The 24748-nt window shown below is 30.4% G+C and overlaps 4 protein-coding genes across 4 annotated transcripts; 3 read left to right on the forward strand and 1 right to left on the reverse strand.

The window, feature by feature from the left end:
• The first annotated feature begins 239 nt into the window (after positions 1-239).
• Positions 240-3970, forward strand: BX663DRAFT_507096 (Nup133 N terminal like-domain-containing protein). The gene is made up of 10 exons (XM_051527280.1): positions 240-446; positions 512-607; positions 678-1567; positions 1633-2030; positions 2087-2171; positions 2244-2335; positions 2399-2600; positions 2667-3531; positions 3590-3670; positions 3738-3970. Exons 1-10 carry the CDS (start codon positions 335-337, stop codon positions 3860-3862), a joined length of 2946 nt encoding a protein of 981 aa, XP_051383600.1. The 5' UTR covers positions 240-334; the 3' UTR covers positions 3863-3970.
• A 1488-nt stretch (positions 3971-5458) lies between these two features.
• BX663DRAFT_36301 (uncharacterized protein) lies at positions 5459-18897 on the forward strand. Its single transcript, XM_051522184.1, has 12 exons — positions 5459-5510; positions 5570-5994; positions 6082-6441; positions 6518-7276; positions 7331-7567; positions 7633-7857; positions 7925-8419; positions 8509-8793; positions 8873-11296; positions 11359-11874; positions 11949-18607; positions 18703-18897. The coding sequence occupies exons 2-12, from the start codon at positions 5775-5777 to the stop codon at positions 18715-18717; spliced, it is 12195 nt and encodes a 4064-aa protein (XP_051383601.1). The 5' UTR covers positions 5459-5510; positions 5570-5774; the 3' UTR covers positions 18718-18897.
• A 682-nt stretch (positions 18898-19579) lies between these two features.
• BX663DRAFT_36325 (uncharacterized protein) lies at positions 19580-21585 on the forward strand. Its single transcript, XM_051522185.1, has 3 exons — positions 19580-19724; positions 19781-20661; positions 20749-21585. The coding sequence occupies exons 2-3, from the start codon at positions 19810-19812 to the stop codon at positions 21469-21471; spliced, it is 1575 nt and encodes a 524-aa protein (XP_051383602.1). The 5' UTR covers positions 19580-19724; positions 19781-19809; the 3' UTR covers positions 21472-21585.
• Positions 21586-22908: 1323 nt separating this feature from the next.
• BX663DRAFT_433592 (xylose reductase) lies at positions 22909-24060 on the reverse strand (the record flags this gene model as incomplete). The annotated part of the gene is made up of 4 exons (XM_051523003.1): positions 22909-23303; positions 23360-23590; positions 23654-23764; positions 23829-24060. The coding sequence occupies 4 exons, from the start codon at positions 24058-24060 to the stop codon at positions 22909-22911; spliced, it is 969 nt and encodes a 322-aa protein (XP_051383603.1).
• Between the last annotated feature and the right edge of the window lie 688 nt (positions 24061-24748).

The raw sequence follows: 24748 nt of genomic DNA on the forward strand, positions 1-24748 counted from the left end.
ATTTAATTATAAATCCAAATCAATAGTATTAAACAATAAATGCTACTTTTTTTTTTTTGCCTTATTTATGTGCTTTACTTCTTGTAAGCATTACAAGAATAAGTATAATATGTTCGGACACAGAAATAATTTTTGATAAAAAAAATACAGGCTTAAAATTGTAGCTGTAATTATGTAAGGAGAAAATGTGACATACTTTTTTTTTTTTTTTTTTTTTTAATACATAGAATAAAATAAAATAAAAATTTACGCGACTTCTTCACATAAAGTGCATCTCCTCCAATCGATTGTATAATTAAGAAAAAAAAATAAAAAAAGAACACAGTGTACTTCAATGAATGCAGCATTTGATAGCAGTATAAACTTATCATTAGGAAATATTGATGATCACCTAAAGTATTTAATTGAAAAAGATCGAGAAACAGTAAGCTTGGATTTATATCAAGGTACCATAATTGCATAATATTTAGCTATATAATAGAATCTCTTGGACTTATGTAATATCATGTAGATTCCACTGCTTTTAAATATTCGACAGATTATAAACATGCTTTCGTAAAGAAAGATGTGATCAAATTTCCAAAGAAAATGTCTACACAAATAGCACGTATGTATTTAAAAATATTCGTATAAAAATGAATTTGACTCATATTTTTTTTTATTTTTATTCTTAATAGGACCTAATATCAATTATAAACTTGGATTTTTGACAGCTATTAATTATGTATGGCTTACGATAGATAATTCTTTATTATTATGGAATTTTAAAGCAACAACATCAGAAGTGTTTGAATATGTTTGCAGTGAACCCATTGAAAGTGTAGAACTTATTACATTAACTACACATAATGAATTATTACTATCAACGAAAAGTTATATATTTCTACATACCCTCGATCAAATTGATAAGGAAAAATTGCGTATAACATCCAAAATTAGCATCCGATCCAATGGTGTCATCATGTCAAACGTGATCACTACTGATACAAACAGAGCTTTCATGAAAGGCAGCGACGGTCATCTCTATGAATTAAACATTGTTTGTAATGAAAATGGAAAGATTTCTCAAAGCAAGCTAATATGCCATACTGCAAATTGCTTATTAAGTTATTTACCGTCCTTTTTTAAATCAGTACCAAGTGAAAGTGTCAAATCTTTTGCTGTAGATAATCAAGAAAAAGTATTATATTTGTTGTTGAGCGATTCTAGTATTCACGTTATAAATATTCGTGGAAATCAGTATTTACCTCAGGAACGATATATTGGGAAACAATTGTCAACTATTCATCTTGTTTCAGCACCTCATTTGAAAAAAACAAAACTTATGGCTGTTGCAAATAATGGTGATCGTCTATTTTTTGCTTGTGACTTTCCAACTATTACGCTCAAATACACCTGTACTGCACCACCTTTACCAGGATCACTTATATTTAATAAAATGGCAAATGAGCAAGTCGAGTTCACTTTTTACAGAGAGGGTATATTTGCTGCTATTCTTTGTAAATCAGAAACAACATATTTCATTCTTACGGGATCAAGCATACTTAAAACATCTGATAATAAGCATGTAAGCTGAATTTTATGATATAGTAGAAAGTAAGCTAAAAAAAAAAACAAAAAACAAAAATGTAGGTCATTCTTGATGATGTTTATTATGAAACATCAGAAAACAAAATTTGGTCTATAATGGAAATGAGTTATCCTTGCTCTATGGCAAACTTACAATCATTGGAGAACCCAGTTCGCGAGTTTTCTGTCTTGACAAAATCAGGCATTACACAATATATCAAACAACGACCTGTTGATTATTTAGAGGAAGTATTATGTTCAGAAAGACCCGATGAGCTCCTAAAATTTACAGATCGTTATGGATTAATTGAGACAGCTTATTTGGCTTATGTATTAGCAACAAAGAAATCACAGAAGGCAATTGAGTTCCTTTGTCAACCTTTAATTAATCAAGATGGATTATTGCTTTATTTTATTCGTACTATAAGCAGTATTTGGAATATGGATATTAGTCAAAAAGAGTAAATATAATTGCACTTTATAATGAAGTTGACTTTATTCATTACATACCATATAGGGTTTTTGATAGCAAGTTATCTTCAATTCAAGACTGTTTAAAATCATTAGTCGAAACTATTCATAGTACACAGATTCCTGTGAAGGTATTAAAAAAAAAAGGAAAAATTAAACAAAAATGAAAGACATTATATTCTAAATATCTATATATATTCTAGAAAGCAAACTTAGAACTCATTATTCGATCTATTGAAATTATTTCGCTACTTTCATTTATACATCATTTAGAATGGGATAAGTTAATAGCAAGGTAAGCTCATAAATTATATGTACAAATTATTATCTAATAGTTTTTTTTTTTTTTCTAAAAAAGTATTCCAGAATGGAATAAAATTTATACATTTGCAGATCTTGTTACAACCAATAATGGCGAGCATATAGCACAGTCAATAGTATTTGCTGCTACTTCTCACACAAAACTAGCCGATGCATCAAATAATTTTAGTTATATAAGCAACTTTATAGAAAGTAATTGTCTTTATTATTTTGGCAAAGAAAGAATAACATATTTTAAGGTAAATTTAGACCCGTCGTCATAAGATAAATATAAAATGAACTAATTTATTTATATAAATATTTAGGGTGTCGAATGTTTAAATGGCAATTTTGTTAATGATGCAGATAAGCAAAAAGCTATGGAATTATCATTAAATTATTTCAAGAGTATTATTTACATGATCGACTTTGAGCGTATTAAGGCACTTTCTCAGCGATTTTATGAATTAAATAACTATGATGGAGCTATTCAACTCGTATTTGCTAAATATAATACTGGAGCAATCCAACTTTCTGAATTACAAACTATCTTTTTCTCTATTATTGAAAATGCATTTTTAACAAAGCAAGAAGGAGATGCTAAAGAAATCCTTGTGAATGCATTGAACCTAACAGATAAAGAAGAATATCACTATATGTTCTATAATTGGTTGATAAACAATAAGCACAAGTTGGTCTTAGTAGAGCTTGAAACACCTTTACTTGAAAAGTTTATCAAAACCCAAATTCCAGATGAAAGTGAAAGTCTAGCATGTCTTCATCATTATCATGTTCATCATAAGCACTATACACTTGCTATTGAATGTCTTTATCAGATAGCAGTTATAGTACCCAATGTTGAATTACAAGTACGTATTGAATGTTTACGAACAGCCTGTAGCTATTTAGACAAGGTTGAAGATATCAAGAAGGAAAGAGCAGATCATATTAAAAATATTCTCAAAATAGCTGAAATTCAACAAAATATATATAATACTTTGATTAAACAAGAACATACCAAGACTGTTGCTAAAGAATTGGAAAAAGCTCTTGTTCAAGAAGATAAATTATTCCACCAATACATTTGCGCTTACTCATTATATGAAGAAGGATTATATTTAATGGATGTAATCGAGTTATATGATTGGAAGTTTGCTAAAACAGCCTGGACTGGTATTATTGAAGCGAGCAGTAAGTAATAACAATATCTGACATATGAGTATACTAAATAATAAGCCATCTATTTTAGGTAAAAGTGAAGATGAAGTTTACTCTAAAATTGATAATTTGGCCAAAAGGCTTTACCCTTCAATTTCTTCTTTCCCTGTTTGTAAGTTAACAACTATATTAAATCATATTATGATTGTGTATTTATTTATTTATTTTTTGCTTTGTAGATATTATATTTCAGATTTTACAAGACAAATGTGATAAATATGGTCAAGAATTTGCTGAATCTGTACTTCTCAAGGCAGGTGTACCTGTAGAAGTAGTGACAGATGCAAAAACATTAAATTATTAATGATGTAATTAACATTATCCTATTGGAATTATAAAAAAAAAAAATCTTCTTTATATTCTGTTGTATCAACTAAAGATTCAATAATATAATATATTTCTCTATAATTTACATTTAGCATTTTTTTTTGTACATGATAGTATTGAATATTGCTATTACTTTTAACAGTTTCTTAAATGAATATAGAGGAGAGATTGTTTTTGATAAATATGACTAGTTCTATAATGTATAGCACTACTAGTAAGCTTGAATTAGTAACATAAGGGAGGGAGGTTATGTTATACTGATTTTATACTAAATACAAATAAACTAGGGAATATTAAAAGATTCCTTATCAAAGATATACTATTTCTCAGTAACAAAACGACTTGAGAGCTATTGTCGTTTTAATTATCATAAAAACGCGTTAAGGACAATATAGCCCAAGGGTAAATAATGAAGGGCATAAATGGCTTTTTTTCCCATCGCGAAATCTAATAATAATAATAATTAAAAAAAAAAAATAGTGAAATTCACTCTTATTACAGAGACCACATGGCAAAAGGAAAAAATCAGTATTGATAGATACATAAAGCATGAGACACTTTTATTCTTATTTTTTTTTCTTCCTATAGCCCACTACTATTTATACCTCCTCCCCCTCTTCAAAGCTAATAATATTCTTTGCAGCGTTTAGCAAAATTGAATTGGTGCACAGATAAAAAAAAAATTAACCATCATACTGAAGTTGTATTGATAGTAACGATTGTATCTGAATCTTAGTTAACTTTAGCATACATCTTGATAAAATTTGTTTTTAAAGCATAATTATGGGTCAAAGCTTACTATGCTGTAAGAGAATCCCATCTTTGTTATAGTATTGCTTCATTTACTGTTTACATATTGTGAATCATTATCATATATTTTTATAAGTTTGGTTTAAATATTAATAAAAATTGTACGTTAAAAAAAAAAATACTAATTGCAGTATATTAAGACTTTTTTTTTTTTTTTTCTAAAATACATTATCAACCATTAGTATCACTTATGTATTTGTGAAAGCATCACACGATAAATATTTAATACATTCTTATGATCAAGTTTTAAAAAGCAAAACAAGGTAAAACAGATTATGTAAGTCTATATCGTCTTTAAGAAGCATTTGCAGATGCATGCAAAATCTATAATATGATTTCAAATCAAACGTATATGCTCAATAAAAAAGAAGTAGCAATATATTCATCAAAGATGCCAACATCATTTATAAAAATAAAAATAAAATAGGAAATAGTGTTTTTTTTAGCATTAAGGTAACGTAAATTCTCAAAAATGGTAAAATAAAGTGATTCGTTACTGTCGGTTGTATTCTTTATAAAGGTAATTATTTTTCTTGGTTTAGTAACAATGTCATACATACTTAGATTTGAAGGTACAGGACCAGTTTTATTATAGCAAAAGCCTTAAACCTTAAGAAAATATTATATTTAGCTGTTATGCAAATACACACATGAATTGTAAACATTGACTTTACAACTGCTGCATTTATAATTTTATTTTTAACTTTTTTTTCTTATTTTTATTTTATTTTTCTTTTATAAAGAATAGACAACGTCTAAAAGAGTGATACAAAGAAGAACATATAGCAAATCAGTGTGTATTACAAATTATTTAGGTAAAGCCTTTTATAAAACAAATAAACTTTATGGACATTGTATAAATTGAATACACAAGTTTTACTGTCCTACTAAAGGACGAAAAAAAAAAGTGCCCTTTATTCTAGAGTTACTGTTTACTCTTTTTCTTTCTCTCTACCTTTTTTTTTTTATTAATTATAAACACAAAACAGAAAAAAACTTCATATTTATTAGTATCTTTTTTTTATTAGCCTCAGTTAACATAACAGAAAAAAGTTAAAAAAAAAAAATATCATTTTAAAATGTTTGATGAAAGTGAAAAATTCCCTGAAGGATGGTTTTTCATTAAAAATCACAATAATGGCTATGTACTAATGGTTGATAATGAGTCTCAAGAAACTAGTGCTTCTATTGTGCTTTCTACTTTACGTACGAAGAATTATAACGCCCAACTTTGGCGTCATGATCCTAAAGGTTACCTTGTTAATAAAAAATCTGGACAAGTTATGGATGTCGCAAAAGGTAAATATTTTCACATGTGGGATTCCATCCTTATTAATATGTTTGATGTTTCTAACTCCGTTCCTTTTTTTTTTTTTTTCTATGTAGGAGTACCTAAAGCAGGCGTCGAGATAGTACAGCAAATTCAAATCACCAATGGAATTGATGATAAAAACTTTCAGAAGTTTGGCTTATCAACTCATGGCCATATTTATTTGATCAACAAACCTTCACTCGTATTAGGTATTAAAGAATCATTCTTCTCCAGACGTGAAGGTCTTCATGTTCATCTTCAGCTTGTTGATAAGCAGCATCTAGATCGTAAAGAACAGCTTTGGGATTTTATATTGCCTATAATTAAAGAGGTAACGAATGAGCCTCTTCAAGGAAGTACAAGTTCTAGTACGAATAAAAGGACTTCTACTATTCATGTTAAATCACTAGCTGTTACTCATATTAGAGAAGATGGTAAGTTTTAATATATTTACCCGATTACATAGATATTAAAATTATACACTTGATAAAAATAAAAATAAAAAAATAGACACGCATTCTGTTTCTTCTACTAAAGGTTCAATATATTCAAATATGGATCAAGATGATACTCAAATTGTACCCATTGGTTCTTTTCCTGAAACTCCCTTTTTCTTAAAGTCTTCATCATCTGGTCTTTATATCAGTATTGAAGATATTTCTTCCGTTTCATCTGGCACGCAGCTCACAATTGAATCACTTCGTAAAAAAGGCTATGAAAGTCAACTTTGGACTTATGAAACTACTACTCATCATCTTATCAATAAATATTCTGGTTTAATACTTGGTGTTGAACATAATGATATTAAGGATGGTGCTGATATTATTCAAACAATACCATCTACTACTCATGAGGATACTCAAAAATGGATCATGTCTCCTGAGGGTGAATTGGTTTTAGAATCTGACCCTGAATTCGTTATTGGCTTCAAGGAAAGCTGGTTCGGTAATCGAGAAGGTGCTCATCTCCATTTACAAAAGGGGAACAAAGATCACCGAAATCAAAAGTTTACAGTTGTTTTACCTATTTTCAAAAAAAACTCCGGAACTAATGTCAAAGTTGAGCAGCATAGTGTTTTCCCTAATGGTTGGTTTTTCATAAAAAGTCAAGTTCATGGTCTTGTTCTCACAGTTTTAGAGACCGGTATGATTGCTGCTGAAATTGCTGCTTTCAAATTAGATACTTCTAATTACCCTCGTCAACTTTGGAAGTATGAAGATGGCTATATTGTTAATAAGGCTTCCAATATGGTCCTCGATGTTCGTGGAGGTAGATTTCAAATATATGCTTAAACTTATCTTATTTGACTAACATACTGAATAGGTTCTCTTAAGCCGAATGCTAAGATTTGTCAATATACTCAGAAAAAGGATGATAATGAAAATCAATTATGGGCATTATCTGCTGATGGAGTAATTTTTCTTGAGGCTAATAAAAATCTTGTCTTAACAGTTGAGGAAAACCAAACTGCTCATTCAAAATTGTATTTGTCGGAAAGAAAATCTAATTTAGAAGAACAGCGTTGGAATTTTGTATTGCCTGTATTTAAAAAGAAACAAAGTATGTGTATAGACTTTGTTATCTTTTTATACTACTAAGTAATTACCCTTTTTTTTTTTTTGTAGCTACAACATTTGATTCTTTCCGTTATGCTATATACCCTTCTGGGTGGTTCTTCATTCGTTCATCTATCGAAGGATCAACTACAGAATCTCCTTTAGTTTTAAGTGCTCACGAAAATTCGATTGGTTTATGTTTACTTGATCGTCAAAACTGGCAACCACAACTCTGGACATACTCTTCAGGAAAATTAATTAATTATTCTACTGATCTTGCTATTGACGTTACATGTAAATTGTTGTAGCTTTTTTAATAATGATTGAAAAAAAAATTAATATCTAAACATTATATAATTAGCATTTAATGCTGGTGCTAATTTAATTCAAAACAAATCATCAAGTCAAGATTGGTACCTGACAGTTAACGGTATCCTTGTTTATGGTGTCTCTGAACCTAAGCTTGCTCTCTCAGTTATTATTGAAGAGAATAACAAATATCGGTTGGCTCTAGCTAATTTCAAGTATTCCCCTGATCTATGCTGGAGTTTCTTAATTCCTGAATTTAGCTATCGTTCAAGCATGCAAACTCTAATTCAATGGTCTATTGCAGTTCTCAAAGAATGTCATAATATTGCCACTAATCAATTGACACATTATCCAATTGCCCAATGGCCAGAGGGTGAATTTTTTATTCGCGGTCCTGATAATTTAGCTTTGGTACCTGAAAAATCCGAATATGGATCTATACTTATTATGAACCAATTTGAAATCGATCATCATTATAATTTTAAATGGACTTTCCAAAATAGTCACCTTGTGCATTGTGCTACAGGCTTAGTTATGTGTGTTCAAGGTAAGATTTTTTTTTCTTTTTTTTGTGGAACCATCTAAAGAAATGCAGCATTTATTTTATTTTATTTTTATTTTACTTTTTTTCTTTAGACAACCTGATCCAGGAAAAACATTTGCAATTGGGTTCAGAAAATGATAATAGTCAATCTTGGATCTTGAGGATGGATGGGTCAATTATATCTAAAAATGATGAGAAATTTGGCCTTGGTATTGTTCAAATAAATGGTGTTTGGACAGTTCAAATAGTTAATAGTAACTACTACTCATGGAAAATGCTTTACGGTGTTTATGATAGTTATTACTCTGTAAAAGAGCAAAAGGAGATCTCTCGTCTTGTTAGTTTTGAAAGAATTATTTTTAATTTATGGACTATGCGTAACTATACTAAAATTCAAAAGCTTCCAAAGGAGAAAAACAAAACAAAAACAAATAACCATATATTTATTTATTATAGATGACAGAGTTGAGCGCAAGTTAGTTACTCATACTTATGGAGTCTTCCCAAAAAGTTGGGTTTTCATTCGATCAAAATGTGACGAAAATCTTTTCATTACAGTATCTGACTCTAAAAAAGGCACTAAACTTATATTATCTAAACTAACTATTACATCGTATAGACGACAATTATGGAGATATCGCGATGACCATTGTATCGTTAATTTTGAAACGAATTATGTTATTGATGTTGCTGGTAGTAAACTCTTTTCCAATGCAGACATTATTCAGTGGTCTCCTAAATTCCTTCGCTCTAGCCGCAAGAATCAAGTATGGGGGCTAACTGTCCATGGACATATTCATCCTAAATTTAATTCGGACTTGGTTCTGAGTCCCGTAGGTAATCATGTAAGAGAAGGTGCTGAATTAAAACTTATTAAGCGTGGTAATTTAAGTCTTGACTATCAACAATGGATGTTTGCTACTCCTATCTTTCAAAACTGTACATATGCTTCTTATGAAGCCCAGCAAGCTCACAAAGATAGTCTTAAGTTTGAAGGGATCGGCAGTACTTGCTCTCTTGATGTGTCTAGTCATGAACGTTATGAACGTATAGAAAAAGACATAGTTGTTCTTCGTTGGGGCGTTTTCCCACAAGAGAGCTTCTTTATTCGCTGTGCTTATGGCGATAAGCACTTGGCTTTGACTGCTGAATATGATGAGGCCTCAATTACAAACTATAAGGTTGTTATTCGTTCTCTAGATTTCAAGGCTTATAAATTGCAACTTTGGTCTTACCAAAACGGTAATTTGATCAATGAAGAAACTGGATTAGTCCTGGATGCCCAATCCAGTGAAGATATCAGTATTGAAGATGAGCAAACTCAGGTTTATCTTAAGCAAAAGGCTTCAAATGAAGGTCAATTTTGGGATCTTGGCGTTAATGGCGAAATCCACTTGAGGTCTAATCAGCGGTTAGCCATTGGTGCTAATAATGCTGATGATGCATCTGTTGAAGGTGCACAGATAGGTATAAAAAAAATTAATGTTCTCTTTAATATTATAGATGACAAGAAATTGTTATCTTTGAAGTCAGAAGAATGGGTTCGTTGGTCCTTCTCTAAACCTGTGTTTGGTAAGCGTGTATCTGTAGCTATTTCAGAAAACGAATCAGGTCTTTTGGAAATTGAAAAATGTGAGGATTGTTCTCTTACTGTTAAGGAGGAAGTTAAAAAAGTGAATAATGACGAAGAAGAAGAGTTCGAAGAAGTTGATAAGGATGAAGAGCTTGATATTCAGGCTTCTATCCCTGAAGGTGTAGCTACTATTGTTGATGCTGGCAATGTTGCTACCATTGCTTCAGATGTTGATAATAAGATGTCAACTAGCTCTTCCACCGTTCAAGAGCATGCCATTGTAACAGATATCAATATTACTGAGCAATTATCTAAGCCAAACACTGCTACTATTGTGGAAACAGCATCTGCAGTTTCTGCTATCGCTGTTGAAGAAAATAAAGCTAATTTAGAAGACAATAAATCATCCAAGTCACAACATCAAATAGTACATAATGATTCATCCCTATTGGAAAATAATTATGTTCCTACTACTGGGTTTGAGAAGATTGATTGCTTCGAGTTACATCAAAATGGCTTCCCTTCAGGATATTTCTTTATCAAAAGTTCTTTGTGTGGTTATGTTTTAGACGCCACAAACGATGCCAAAGAGGATCGTTGTGTTACATTAACGAAAATGAGATCAAAGGATTTTAATAGTCAGCTTTGGTCTTTTGATAATGGTTCCCTTATTAACTTTAAAGGTCGTACTTTGGTTCTTGATGCTGTTAATACATTTTCAATTACTGGTGAGAGAGTTTATCTCACAGTTTGTAACTCTATAACTGAGGATACGGTTGATCAAGTATGGGGTTATAGCGCTGAAGGCATCATTTATCTCAAGGCTAAAAGCATTTTTATCTTATCTCTAGAAGACACTAAACGTTCTAACAATAATGATCATATTGACGTTTATGTTCAACAAGCAAAAGCTCCTATAAATATAGAAGCTCACCCCAAGCATTGTTGGGAAATTTTGGTCCCTTCTATAATCTCTGCTAATCAACAAGAATCTAATACCAGTATTATTGAGTCTAGTAAAACTGAAAAAGTCACTAGTTCTGCTTATACATTTATATCATATAAATGGCTTAAGGAGACTTATTGCTATAAAATCGCCAAGAAAAACCAATGGTCCTCTACTGAAAACTGGTTCTTTATCCGTTTTGGTTCTGAAAATCATTTTCTTGCTTCAGGAGAAACTTCTAAGAGCCAAGTAAGCCTGTGCAAAATCAATCCTGATCTGGACTATAGACGATTTTTATGGGTTTATATCAATGGCTACTTAATTAATTATAAATATCTACTTCGTTTGGTTTTGAATAATTGTAAGTATTTAAATAGTATTATGCAATATATTATATTTGACTTATATAATATTTGATAATAGCGCATCATTGGGTACTATCAAACACTAATGATACACTTAACCAAAAATTCTCTATTGATATAAATGGATCAATCTCTGTAACAATTTCTAAAATTGACTATTATATCAACCATATCCATAATGCTTCTGGATCTTGTTCTTTAACTGCTACCATCAAAGATTCTCATAAAGAATGTCAAGATGTAGAGCTTCATATTCCTATTATCTCTGATACTGAATACCAGAAAGATGCTATTTCGACCCTTTCCTCCGTAAAGACCTGGATTTGTAAGCAAACTTCAGATTGGGCTATTTTAACAGGCATTACTACTCGTGAAAGATTTTTTCCTGAATCTACCTGGTTCTTTGTGAAGGTTGCTCACAAGAAATATGATAATTTGGTTCTGTCTGTTCACGAAGCGAACTTTCAATTAGTTCTGAAAGAACTGGACTTTAAATCATTCCAGGATCAACTATGGACTTATAATGATAACCATCTAATTAACTATGGCAGCAAATATGTTATTGATGTTCAAGGTATGGTGTTTTTTTTTTCTTTTTAGTATATTAACAATATCATAAAATACTTACCATTAACATTGCTAATTTAGATAAAGTTTCTATTGGATCAAAATTAATTCATACAGCTGAAACAAAAACTAGCACACAAAAATGGATTTTAAATGCAGAAAGTCAAATTGAGCTTGATAATCATGACTTTTATATTTTGGGTTGTGATGCATTCAAAGATGGTGCATGTGTTTTACTTGGCTCTTCAAGAGCATCAAGCCACGTTTATCCAATCTGTTGGAAATTCTTTATACCAGTTTTTAGGAAGAGTACTACATCTTCTGAAATCAATGATATCACTCAGGAAATTGCAAACGTTTCAACTATTGAAAGTGTTGAAGATATTTCTTCAAGCGTTAAGCCTCAACTTTCTCTTATTAGAAAGGTTACAAAACATACATTTGTGACTTATCGTGAAATTCTTTTGATTATTAGCTGGTGGAGAATTGTTTTTACTCGTCGTTTATCAAGCTGTTGTACCCAAAAGGAATACCTCGAAGTTATTGAAAAATATCGCCAGAACCTATATAATCGCTTTAATCATTACATCAGTGTTTATGGATCCTCTTTAAGTAAAAAAGAATTCTCAGCTCTTGAAGCTTCTTTGGAAGAAATAAGAAATATTTTTGAAACTGAAGTTTTTATCAAGCTTTTAAATTATTTCAAGGAATTTAAAGCTGAACAATTTATCCCTACTACCACACAGCATGATCTTTCTATTATTGTCTTTGAATTCTGTAACAAAATTGATGAAAAATACAAAACTCATAATAGCAATTTCAAGAAGGAAGAGCATTTCTTTACCGAAGAGTCTTCTACATTTTCTAGTTTAGTACATACATCTAACCAATACATATCTGAATTGGAAGCTGCTAATAATATTCTTATTACTTTTGATATTATCCATGTTACTATTCGTTATTGGTTTAGATTATTGTATAAGCATCTCACTCAGGCTTTTAAGGATAACATGGAGACAGACAGAATCCAAAATTTTATTCAAGATAGCTACCTTGAACTTCAAGTTAAATTGAATAGTATCTCTAAAACCATAAAGTCAGCTTTGTCTCAATCTATTTACTTTGATGAACACAATAGGCAGAAACTTGAGCAAATAGTTAATTCAGCTATTCAAAAGCTGTGCCTTGAAATAGAACATTTTATTCACAATCAGGATGTTATAATTATTTCTTCTATCGACCAATGGGATATGTTAGTGTTCACTGTAAATGTGAGTCTAACCTCAATAATCCACGAATACAAATATATGATTCAAAAACATATTGTTAGTACAGAGACGGATACAGATATGGAGGAAACAATTCATGCTGATAAAATGGACGCTGAATATGGCAGGGCTGATATTATCACTTATCTGGATGAAACTAAAGCATATATTACCTCTTGGTTCTCCCGTGTTTATGAAGATATAAATTGGATTGTCAATATATCATCTACTAAACAAGATATTATCACAGTAATTGACGCTTCAGAGCTTGAACTTGTTTCAAAGATTGATGAATATACAATATTACTTTCTGTTCTGCTAATGAGAACTTTATATCTCTCATGGTCTAAACGTCGTTATTTGATTAGCTTCTATACTACTATAAAAGTTTACATCTTATTTAACTTGAAGAAGCTTAAGGAAGCTATAAATGATGAAGTTGATAAGGAGCTTATCTTAGAAGTAACCCGTTCTATATTTGGAGAAAAAGAACAAATTGAAATTCTAAAGAATATTGATTTTGCTTCGGAAATTGTTTCAGATTCTGCCATTACTAAAATTACAACTGATACACAAGAAACCTTTTTATCTAGTTCTGATAAAGTTGTTGATGGCATAGCTTCTGAAGTTTACAAGAACAATCCGATATCTGATATTAACTTTGTTGTTGCTGATAAACATAAAACTATCAACATAGATATCATTACAAATGAATCGACGGCACTATCAAAGATAGAAACATCAGCAGAAACAATAGCAAATAATAATGGAATAACTAAAATTGAACTTGCATCCGAAAAAGCTCAGTTTACAAAAACAGAACAGGAGGGAAAAGAAATTTTCTCTGAATCTTCTCGCATCAAAAAATCGAATAATATTGATGTTTGTTATAGTAACGACTGTTGTCATAAACTTGAAGATGTAAAGAAATATTCTGATGCTACAAGTATTAACTCGAATATTTCTTCTGAAGCTGTCGAAGGAGAAAAGAAAATAATAATTGAATCAAAAATTGATGATAATGGTGTAAATTTATCTACTGTTAGTCTTTCTACAGATAAAAAGATTTTAACTGACTCACTACAAAGTGATAAAGAATCCAACATATCTACTGAAAAAATGGAAAAGGATAAAATGAAAATTATTAACAGGATATCTGAATCCATAGTTGCTATTGGTATCATACAAAATACTGAACAAAACAAAAATGAATTAGACACTATTATAGGTACTATTACAGAGTCAGGCACTATTACAGATTCAGGAACTATTACAGAAACAGACACTATTACAGAAACAGAAACCATTACCAAGGAGTATGAATCTTCTACTGCTATTACTGTCGATGTGGTTGAAAGTGAAAAAGAAGCAAATACAGACACTATTACAGAGTTGGAAACTATTGCCAAGGAATTTGAATCTTCTGTTGCTATTACTGTCGATGTTGCTGAAAGTGAAAAAGAAGCAAATACAGACACTATTACAGGCGCTGTTACAGAAACAATTATAGAATCAGAAAATGCTATTACTACTGAGATCACAGAAATTATTGAAGAGAATATAATTAAATTAGAGACTATCTTCAGAGAATCTGGATCTTCTATTAATGAAGATATGATTGTTGAAGAAAAACTAGCTGTAGCCATATCTGAATCAAACTCTAATGGTTCTAATTCTTTTAAGAACGAAAAGATTACTGTTACGAATTCAGAAATTGATACAGATGAGTCAAACTTTTCTTTTGCCGATGTTATCCATGACAAAAATGAAGTTATTGAAAAATCAGTCGAATCTATTAGTAAAGAATCAGAAACTTCATTTGAAATTGATACAGTAGAATCTGCTTTAGAAGTACAAAATTCTGAGACTTCAGTTGCTATTGGTACTATCAAGAGTCAAAGGGAAGCTTATAATCAGTCAGAAAATATAATTAACCAATTAGAATTAGAATCTTATAATTCTGATATTATTGCAAACAACGAACTGTCATCTATTATTAATTCTGGTTCTACAGAAAGGGAGGATAAATTTTCTGTTGAAGCTGAGAGTGTTATTGGCTTAGAAATTATTTCTGAGGAATCCAAATTGGCAATTATTATCGAAGATGAAAGGGCTTCCATTATTGAATCAGAAACTACTGTCTCTAGAGATGACAATCCTGTTACTATTGGTTTAATTACTAATGGACAAGTAACTGATATTCAGGTAGATAGCATCGTTGAAGAGCCTAAACCTTTTGTCAATATCAATATAGTTGATAATAATAAAACAGGAGATTCAGAGTTAGAATCTATCACTCAAGAATCTGATGCTTCCATCATTTCTAGTGTTTCTGAAGGTACAAAGGAAACTTTCAACAAAAATGAACTCTCTGTTATTGATAAAGTAAATAACGAAGTTTCATCTTTTATTGAATTTAAATCAAGTAAAGAGGAATTAGAGCCTACCACTACCATTGAAGTTATTAACAATGAAAAACAAATTACCACTGAGACAGAGGTTTTTGACGAAGATTTCGAAACTGTTATTTTTGATGATACCGTAAAATTAGATTTGGCCAATAAATCCCACTCATTCATTGAAAATATTGAAGACAAAAATATTATTACTATAACCTCGGAAACTATCGTTAAAGAGTCAAAAGAATCTACTATTATTGGAAGTGAAAAAGAAACTACTGGTGTATCACAAATACTTATCGATAATTCTGAGTCTGCTATATCTTTTAACAATACGGAAAGCGAAGAAGATTCTCATACAATTGTTAAATCGGATATATTTATTAATGAACCTGAATCTTCTATTATTGCAGATTTAACCACCAATGACAGCATAACTAACCTTGAATCATCGTATAAAGAATCTGAATCCTTGACTAGCATAAGTATAATTGAAAGCGAAAGACTATTGGCAACTGACTCAAAGGAAGCTATCCATGAATCCCAACTTCCCTTTGATGACATCGTTGATAACAAGAAGCAAATTGATGGCCAATCAAATACTATAAAGGAAAATAATCCTTCAAGTACCACAATTATTGTTGAAGACATAAAAGGCTTCCATATTGAAACGGAAACTATTCATCAAATTACCAACGAATTTGAGACTTCTGTTGTCATTGATATGGTAGGAAGTGAAATAAAATCTACGACTGAAGCAAAAAATATTACTCAGGAATCCGACACCAATTGTGATAAAGAGCTTATACAAGATAACATATCAACAGTCATAGAATTAGAACCTAATATTAATAAATTTGAAGCTATCCATGGTACTGACGTGATAACTGAAATAGAGAACACTGAAAAAGCATCAGAAGTGAGTGTCACTAAATCGGAGTCATCGATTCAAAAGTTAGATTCTTCTACTATCACTAATATTATAGATAAAAACACGGCTGTTACAAAATTGGAAACTAATATTAACGAATATCACTCTTCTATTACCACTAATATTGTGGGTAATGAAAATATGATTAGTACCGAATCAGAGGCTACTATCAAGGTATCTGAAATTTCTGTTGCAGCTATAGATGATACTATTGGTGAAATGGTTACTACAGCATCAGAAGCAATCATAAAAAATCATGAATCCTCAATTAATTCTACTACGATTGAAAAAGATAATGATTCTAACGATAAATCAGAAATTATAAGCAAGGTTTCTGAATCTTCTACTATTACTGCAATAAATACAGAAGAAATTACGACTATTGTCGAATCGGAAGTCAGCAAAACCAATAGTGAAAGTGAATTATCTATTGCTCTTAATATTACTAAAGATGACAATACAACTACTTTTACTTCTACTTCTCAGGATTTAGATAAAGGAACAGGGAATGGTGTTATTGCAAAGCTTATATCAGATGACAAAAACACAGCTATTGAATCAGATGCCACTATAAATCAGTCTGAAATTTCTACAATTGTTAACGTTATCAGTAATTCTCAATCTATTATTGATGAATATTTAACTATTACTACTAGAAGTGGCGATAAAAATAACGAGGAAATTGCTAAAGAAAAAGAAACTTTTGAAGACTCTACCTCTTTGATTACTGTTGACGTAATTATTGATGAAAAGACAACAAAAATTGAAGAAGATACTGTTGTTAACAACGATGATGCTTCTTCTAACATTATTGAGAAGGAACAGGAATTAAAGGCTACTATTACTCAACATGAATCTATAACTACTAGTACTACCATAGATTCTAAACCAAATTTTGAAGTTTCTGAATATACTCCTACCGCTATTGCTGATATTAAAAATGAAACATATACCAACTTCGAAGTAGAAACTACTGCAGATGTAATAACAACAATTAATGACACTATAGGAAGTAAGCAAGTAACTGATATTGAAACAGAAACCATTACCAAGGAGTCTGAATCTTCTGTTGCTATTACTGTTGACATGGTTGAAATTGAGAAAGAAGCAAATACAGACACTATTACAGAGTTAGAAACTATTACCAAGGAGTATGAATCTTCTGCTGCTATTACTGTCGATGTGGTTGAAATTGAGAAAGAAGCAAATACAGACACTATTACAGACACTATTACAGACACTACTATAAACACTATTGTAGAAACAGAAATTATTACCAAGGAGTATGAATCTTCTGCTGCTATTACTGTTGATGTGGCTGAAGGTGAAAAAGAAGCAAATACAGACACTATTACAGAAACAGAAACCATTACCAAGGAGTCTGAATCTTCTGCTTCTATTACTGTCGATATGGTTGAAAGTGAGAAAGAGGCTGCTTCAAAAGTAGAAATTATGGTAGATATAGAAGACATTACTGAGAAAACCATCAGCATTATAGAAAGTGTTAAAGAAAACGCTTGTGTATCAGAAGCTTCCAAGGAACCCGAAACTTCAATTATTTACGGTGTTATAAATAATGAAAAAGAAAGTACAATTAATACAATGATTATCTCAGAAAATGTTGAAGAATGTGAACATACTGTTGTTGATATTGTTCATAGTGAAGAAGAATCTACCACCGTATTAGTTGATTCTGTCACAAGAGAACCAAGTATTATCACTTCTGAACATGAGGAGACAACAGTTTTAGGATCAGGAACAATTATATATAAATCTGAACTTGTGACTAAAGAATCGGAATCTTCAATTACTACTGGTATTATTAGAAGTGAAGAATCAGAAATCATAGAATCAGAGACTATTACCAATGAATTTGAACCTTCTACTAATACTGATTTGATTACTGATGAGAAGAGACCTATTCTGAAATTAGAAACAGTTATTGATAAAAGAAAATCCACTGAAAACATTGAGTTAGTTGAAAACGAAAAACAGAGTATCACAGAATCAAGACCTACTAGTTATGGAGAATCTAAATTTAATAGTGTTAGCAATGTGATAGTTGATGAGGAAATCATTATCTCGAAGATTGAAAGTATTAATGACAATTTAGAATCTTCTAATTCTATTAATATTTCTGAAGTAATTGGTGAAACTGAATTTACTGCAAAAGATTTTGAAACAACTGTTAGCACTGATAATATCGAAAAGGAAGCTAATAATAATCTAAAAATAAGCGTCAAGCAATCTGACACAAGTATTGCTGTAATTGATATCGAAAACAAGAAGGAAATCATCGATAAGAGGAAATCTGCTGCTAATGAGTCCAGATTTATTACTACTGAAGATACTATTAAAAATGAGCTCCAAATAACAACTAATGACTCTGATAATAACTCCATCTCATTTGTAGAGGAAGATAAAAAAAATACTGGATTATCTGAACCTTCTTCTGCTTGTAAAAATGTTTCTGGTGAAAAATCGACTAATACAGCTGAATTTATAACAGACATACTTGAAGGTGATACTGTTGAAGAAGTTCTTGACTCTGCTCCTAGTGTTGATAAATTTGAATCTATTAAACAGATTGAAAAATCTATATCAGCCTCTACTCATGTTGTTACTATTGAGGAAATCGAGAATTCTAAAGTAGATTTATGTATACATGTTACTGATAAAGATGATTTATTATATGCTGACAAAAAGGAAGAAGTTTTGTTAGAAACTGATATTGCACAAGTTAATATTACTAATGAAGGAATTATTGCTATTGTTGATACTAATATTGCTGGACCTATTTCATCTACTATTGTTGCTGTTAATGACGATAATTCTTCTAAATATAATAATATTTTAGAAGAGGGAAGCATACATACAGATAATGCTATCGAGAAGATTGTAAATGAGGATATAGTTGAAGAAACGAAGTCTAGGAGCATTAGTCTAATTTCAGATCAGATTGAGGAAATTTCTGCATCCTTTGAAGATAAAATTGTTACTACTTTGATTGAAGATGCAACTGTAGCGGATTTGAATGAACTTAATGATACAGAAATTCAAGTTAGTATAGTATCTAATATTCAAGATCAAGTTTCAAAAGACGATACTATTTTTATTGTAAAGGAGCAAAATAATATTATAAGTGATGCTAAATCTAGTGCTATCATTGAAAAAGATCAAATTGAAGTAATTGTGGACGATCAAAGAAAAATATCACCTATTATTAATACTACTGACGTATTTGAATCTATCTGTTTGGGTGAGTTTTATTAAACTTATAATGTCATTGCTTTACTAAAAAATATATATATATAGATACTACTAAAGTCCATAATAATTATGAAATGGCTACAAAATCTATCTATAAATGGTTTATTTGCTTGATTGAAAAGTTAAATATTATGATTGAAGATGGTGATTGTGTCAGTCACATCGATGAATTTATTATTAGAGAAGGAGTTCAGCTTCGAGCTATCATTGATAAATATGAACATGAATTAACTAGTTTTATATCTACGGATATTATCATATCGAAATATTATAACTGGAACTCGTTTTATTATAGACTTCATAATGCTGTTACATCTCAAATTGATTTAATCAAGACATCTATAACTAAATCTTTTGCAGAAGACAATAAATCTATTAACAAAATCGATGTCTGTTTGGCAAAAGACAGATTTGAAAAAATTGTGGATTCTGAATTAACAGTAGTCAAGGAGCATATTTATGAATTTGAAGAATCAATCTCCTCTAAGGCTCAAAAAGATCTTATTTACAAAGAACTTGTTTATGAATCGATTGAAACGGCTCAAGAAGAAATAAAAAAGTCCTTTTCTCACGCTATTAGTATAACGCAGAAAAAATTTTCATCTTGGTTTATTATTTTCTTCAAAAAAATCCGAAATATTAATATTGAATCATTCAACAATGATGATAATGCATATAAGGAGATTGAAATAATCATTAACACTGCAATTACTGAAGTAGATACTATTATCAAGGAATCTAAATCATTATTTAATTTCAAATATGCGATCTCTGGAGATTTATACACTAAGATTGCCAAAAATGTTGAAAACTCTCAAAAACAAGCATTTACCTCTTTGGATATTATTTATACCCTTGTTACTGAGCAAATATTCTCTATAAAAGAAGCTTTTTTGACAGCTGACGCTAAAATAATAGAAGAAAATGTAACTATGATTGAAAACCAATTAAATCAAAGGACTCAGTCTACTCTTGAATATATTACTGAAACGGCTATTTCTGTTGGATTTGAGGGTAAAGCTATTACCTGGGTAAAGAATGATCAGATTTTAGATGATTTTAAGGACGTCAAGATAGTTGCATTCGATTTGATAGATACCGTAGTTAATTATCGTTCTACTATTTCTAAGGCTTGGTATAAACTTGCTAATACGAAGAAAAATGCCTGTAGCTTAACTCATATTGATGTTGATTCTCTAATTATTCGATGGTACTATCTTTATCTTGAACAACGATTAAGGGCTATACACTCTGAAATGGATATTACTATTCTTATTGCTGCATTAAAAATAGTTTTATCTGAATTCTCAATTGAATCATCTTTTAATGAATCTGACTTCAAGACTCTTTCTTCTGCATGGTTTAACTTAGAACTCTTTGAAGATGCTTCTTCTAGTATTCGAAAGATTAAACAACTTGATGGTATATATGTTATCGCGATTTCTCATTCTTTTACTATCAGTACTCTAATGAGCCTTGCTCGTAGTGGTTGCCTTTGCTGGCACGCACAGTTTACAGCTGACATGTTTGCAGCATGTGCAATCCGCAATTGCACAAGTCCAGAGGAGTCTGTAATTTCAAACACTGCTATGCTTCTTGGATTGAAAAAAGCAAATGAACTTGCTATTATCTCTTCCAATCCTGATATTCTTAAAGCTGCTAAAGCCTATGGTTCAAAGGCTGTCTTCCTTAGCCGCTTTGAAGATGTTAAAAAGAAAATCATACTTTTGATGTAAATTTTGACAATTTAGATGTCTTCGCCGAAAGCTTTGAAACATTTTATAAACGCAAGTCCATCTCTACTCACGCTAAAGTTCCTGTTGCTTCTCACTCATGGTTCCAAAAAATAGTTTCAACTGTTACTGATACTGCAGGATCTATTAGCCATTCTATTATTGGTTAATTATCTAATATTATAATATTTTTACTTCAAATTATTGAAATTAAAGCTTAATAAATTAAATTAAACTTGGCAAATGTAGAATGATAGAAGAAAAAAAAATAACAAATAAATTTTTAAAGTAGTATATTTTGTACTCATATCTAGAAGAACAAAAAAGCAGTTGTTATCATTTGCCATTAAAAACCTCTTGAAATATAAGATTTTATGTAAACTTGAAAATTTTAATGTACACGAATGGGTTAATTATGTATTTTCTTTTAGAACTATTTTATTAGCAATGCCATAACAGAGTAAATTAGTTGAATTGTTTCTCTATATTTATGATTTCTGTTTAAAAAATAGGTAAAAAGTATCTTCGAATATATACATCTGAAAGATATGCAAAATAAACTAAAAAATTGAAAATCATTACGATCTGGTGATTAGAATGATTAATAAAGCTATGTTAGCCGTCTGTATAAACTCTTTTTTTTTAATATCAATATTTTTTCCATAAATATCATTGTTATCTATAGATCTAACCTGCTTAATCTTTTTTTGATTAAAAACCAAAACGGTTCGAGTGGATTCAAACTACGGAGGTATTTAAACATACACATTTATAGCCCTATTTCATACTTTTTCGTTATATAAGCTTTAACTTATAATTAATGCAAGTGTTCTTTAATAGATAATAACCCTTCGTTTTACTGACTTTGTTCGTGATATTAGAAAGTTCATTGATGAATTTTATAGAGTGGTTGTGATAATTCTTACTACTACTTAGTTATAGAATTGTTAGTCTCATTAACAATTTATTTAGTATATTTAACTGTTTACTTTTTTTTTATTTACTTTTTGATTTTTGGGTGTTCTATTAAAAGAAGTTACTGACATAGGAGATATTTAAAAGATATTGAATTTTCAGATTAAATTTGCGTATCTTACTTTTTTTTTCCACGCATAAGCTTGCCAAAAAAAAACCATTGTAGCAAAGAAACCTAAATAGCAGACGAATACTAAAAGCTCTAAGCTAATGGGATCTGGATTGCACAGTTGTGATATGGATACTTAGATATCAAAATAAAATAAAATAAAAAATTTTTAAAAAACTGATAGAGTCAACATGACCAAACAATAGAACAAAAATCGCCTGTGTTACATCTTGCTGATTTTTTTTCTTTTTTGTTACTAGGTAGTCTATTATTGCATCATTTGTGTATATTCTTTAATAGGAACAAAATAGATATCTATTTATAATGTACATATAATACACTAACTTTATTTAAATTTAATCAAATAAAGGCAAATTAAAATTATAACTATAGGGATCGTTGAATCTTAGACGTTTATCAAGAGAAGCAATTTTCTTCATATCCTCATCATCTAATGACCAAGAGAAAATATCAAGGTTAGACTTAATACGCTCTTGATTAGTACTTTTAGGGATAACAGCAATATTTCTCTCAATAGACCAACGGAGCAAAACTTGGCCAGTTGTTTTTTTATGTTTATCAGCAATTTCCTTAATAACTTCATTTTCAAGTAAAGGAGGTGTTGTTTTACCATCATTAGTTAATTCAATAAACGAAGCAGGGCCGAAAGATGAATAGGCAGTAATATGGATACCTTGAGATTGAACCCAAGCAATCAAACGACTTTGTTGGAGATAAGGATGAAGCTCAACTGTTATATATATTGGCATAAGCTTATATTTCTCTTAGTTATATATCTTTTCTTACCTTGTAATACAGCAGGTTTAATTTGTGCGTAAGTTAATAAATCCAAGATCATTTGTACATTGAAATTAGAAATGCCAATGTTATGTGCTAACTTATCTTCAGCCAACTTTTCCATTTCATGCCAACATTCATACATGGGAGAAGGCTCAAATTCAACTTCAGTCTTATTAGGTTGATACCAACCGGGGGGATAAATTTCATTAATATTAACATGCTTTAAAGGAACGGGGACTAATGAAAAAGTAGGAAGGTTAATTTTGTCGAAAATTTAATTTCTATAAAATGTTTACTTACAGTGGATCAAATATAAATCAACATAATCTAAATCAAGATCTTTTAACTGCTTTTCGAAAGCAGGACGGACTTGAGTCTTATTATGATACGTGTTCCAGAGCTTTGTAACAACTAGAGATGTACATATATAGTGTAAATGTAAAGGGAGCAATATAGACGCCAAATATGAACTTACCAAAAATTTCCTCTCTAGTAATAACTCCCTCTTTAATAGCCTTGTTGATACCACGACCTACTTCAACTTCATTACCGTAATCAGCAGCACCATCAATTAAACGATAACCTGCCTTAATAGCATTGTAAATTGTATTTTCAGCATCTTGAGGAGAGACTTTCCAGCAACCAAATCCAACAAGGGGCATTTTATCACCTGTGCGAGACAAAGTAACATAATTTTCGGTAGTCATTTTGAGTATAATAAGTAAGATATATAATTGCTAAAACAAAAATATGTAAAAAAATTAAGCGTCCTTTTATAACTTCCTAATATCATCATCTTAAAAAGTTAAGTGTAACCTGCCCTACTATACGGGGAATATTATATAATAAATAATCCGACTATGATTAAATATTTATTTTTTGTTGAATAAGATTTTAAAGCTCATTTAAGCACATAATAAAATATTATTTTATTGCCTGGGTCAGGTAAAAAAGGGGGAGAAGACGAACCTTTTGATAGTCAAAAGTGAAAAAAAAAATAAAGAAAGGAAGAGGTACTAGATTAATTACTGCATAACCATTTGATTGAGTCAGTACCAAGAGGAAAGGTTTGAGGTGGGATTTTACCATAATGAAGATGGTTAAATTCAAAGAGTATGTGACATGTTGTAGACCAATGAATAATCGATCCAAGAGTAGAGGAGCTGTTTCGTGCGATAAATGGCTTACTATATTTACTAGGAATGTGATTGAGTAGAAAAGATAAAGGATCACATATGGTATTAGGAATTTGTAATCGGTGGTTCATATTTAAGCAGACAGTAACACAAGATGAAATAAGCTTGTCATTTGGATAAATGATACACAGCTTTTGGATACCACCAGACAGCCAATCGAGACACGACAACTGATATTATCAACATCAGCTGTATATAA

The sequence above is a fragment of the Cokeromyces recurvatus genome (genome assembly GCF_025118155.1).
Source record: "Cokeromyces recurvatus strain NRRL 2243 chromosome Unknown BX663scaffold_10, whole genome shotgun sequence".
Classification (NCBI taxonomy): domain Eukaryota; kingdom Fungi; phylum Mucoromycota; class Mucoromycetes; order Mucorales; family Mucoraceae; genus Cokeromyces; species Cokeromyces recurvatus.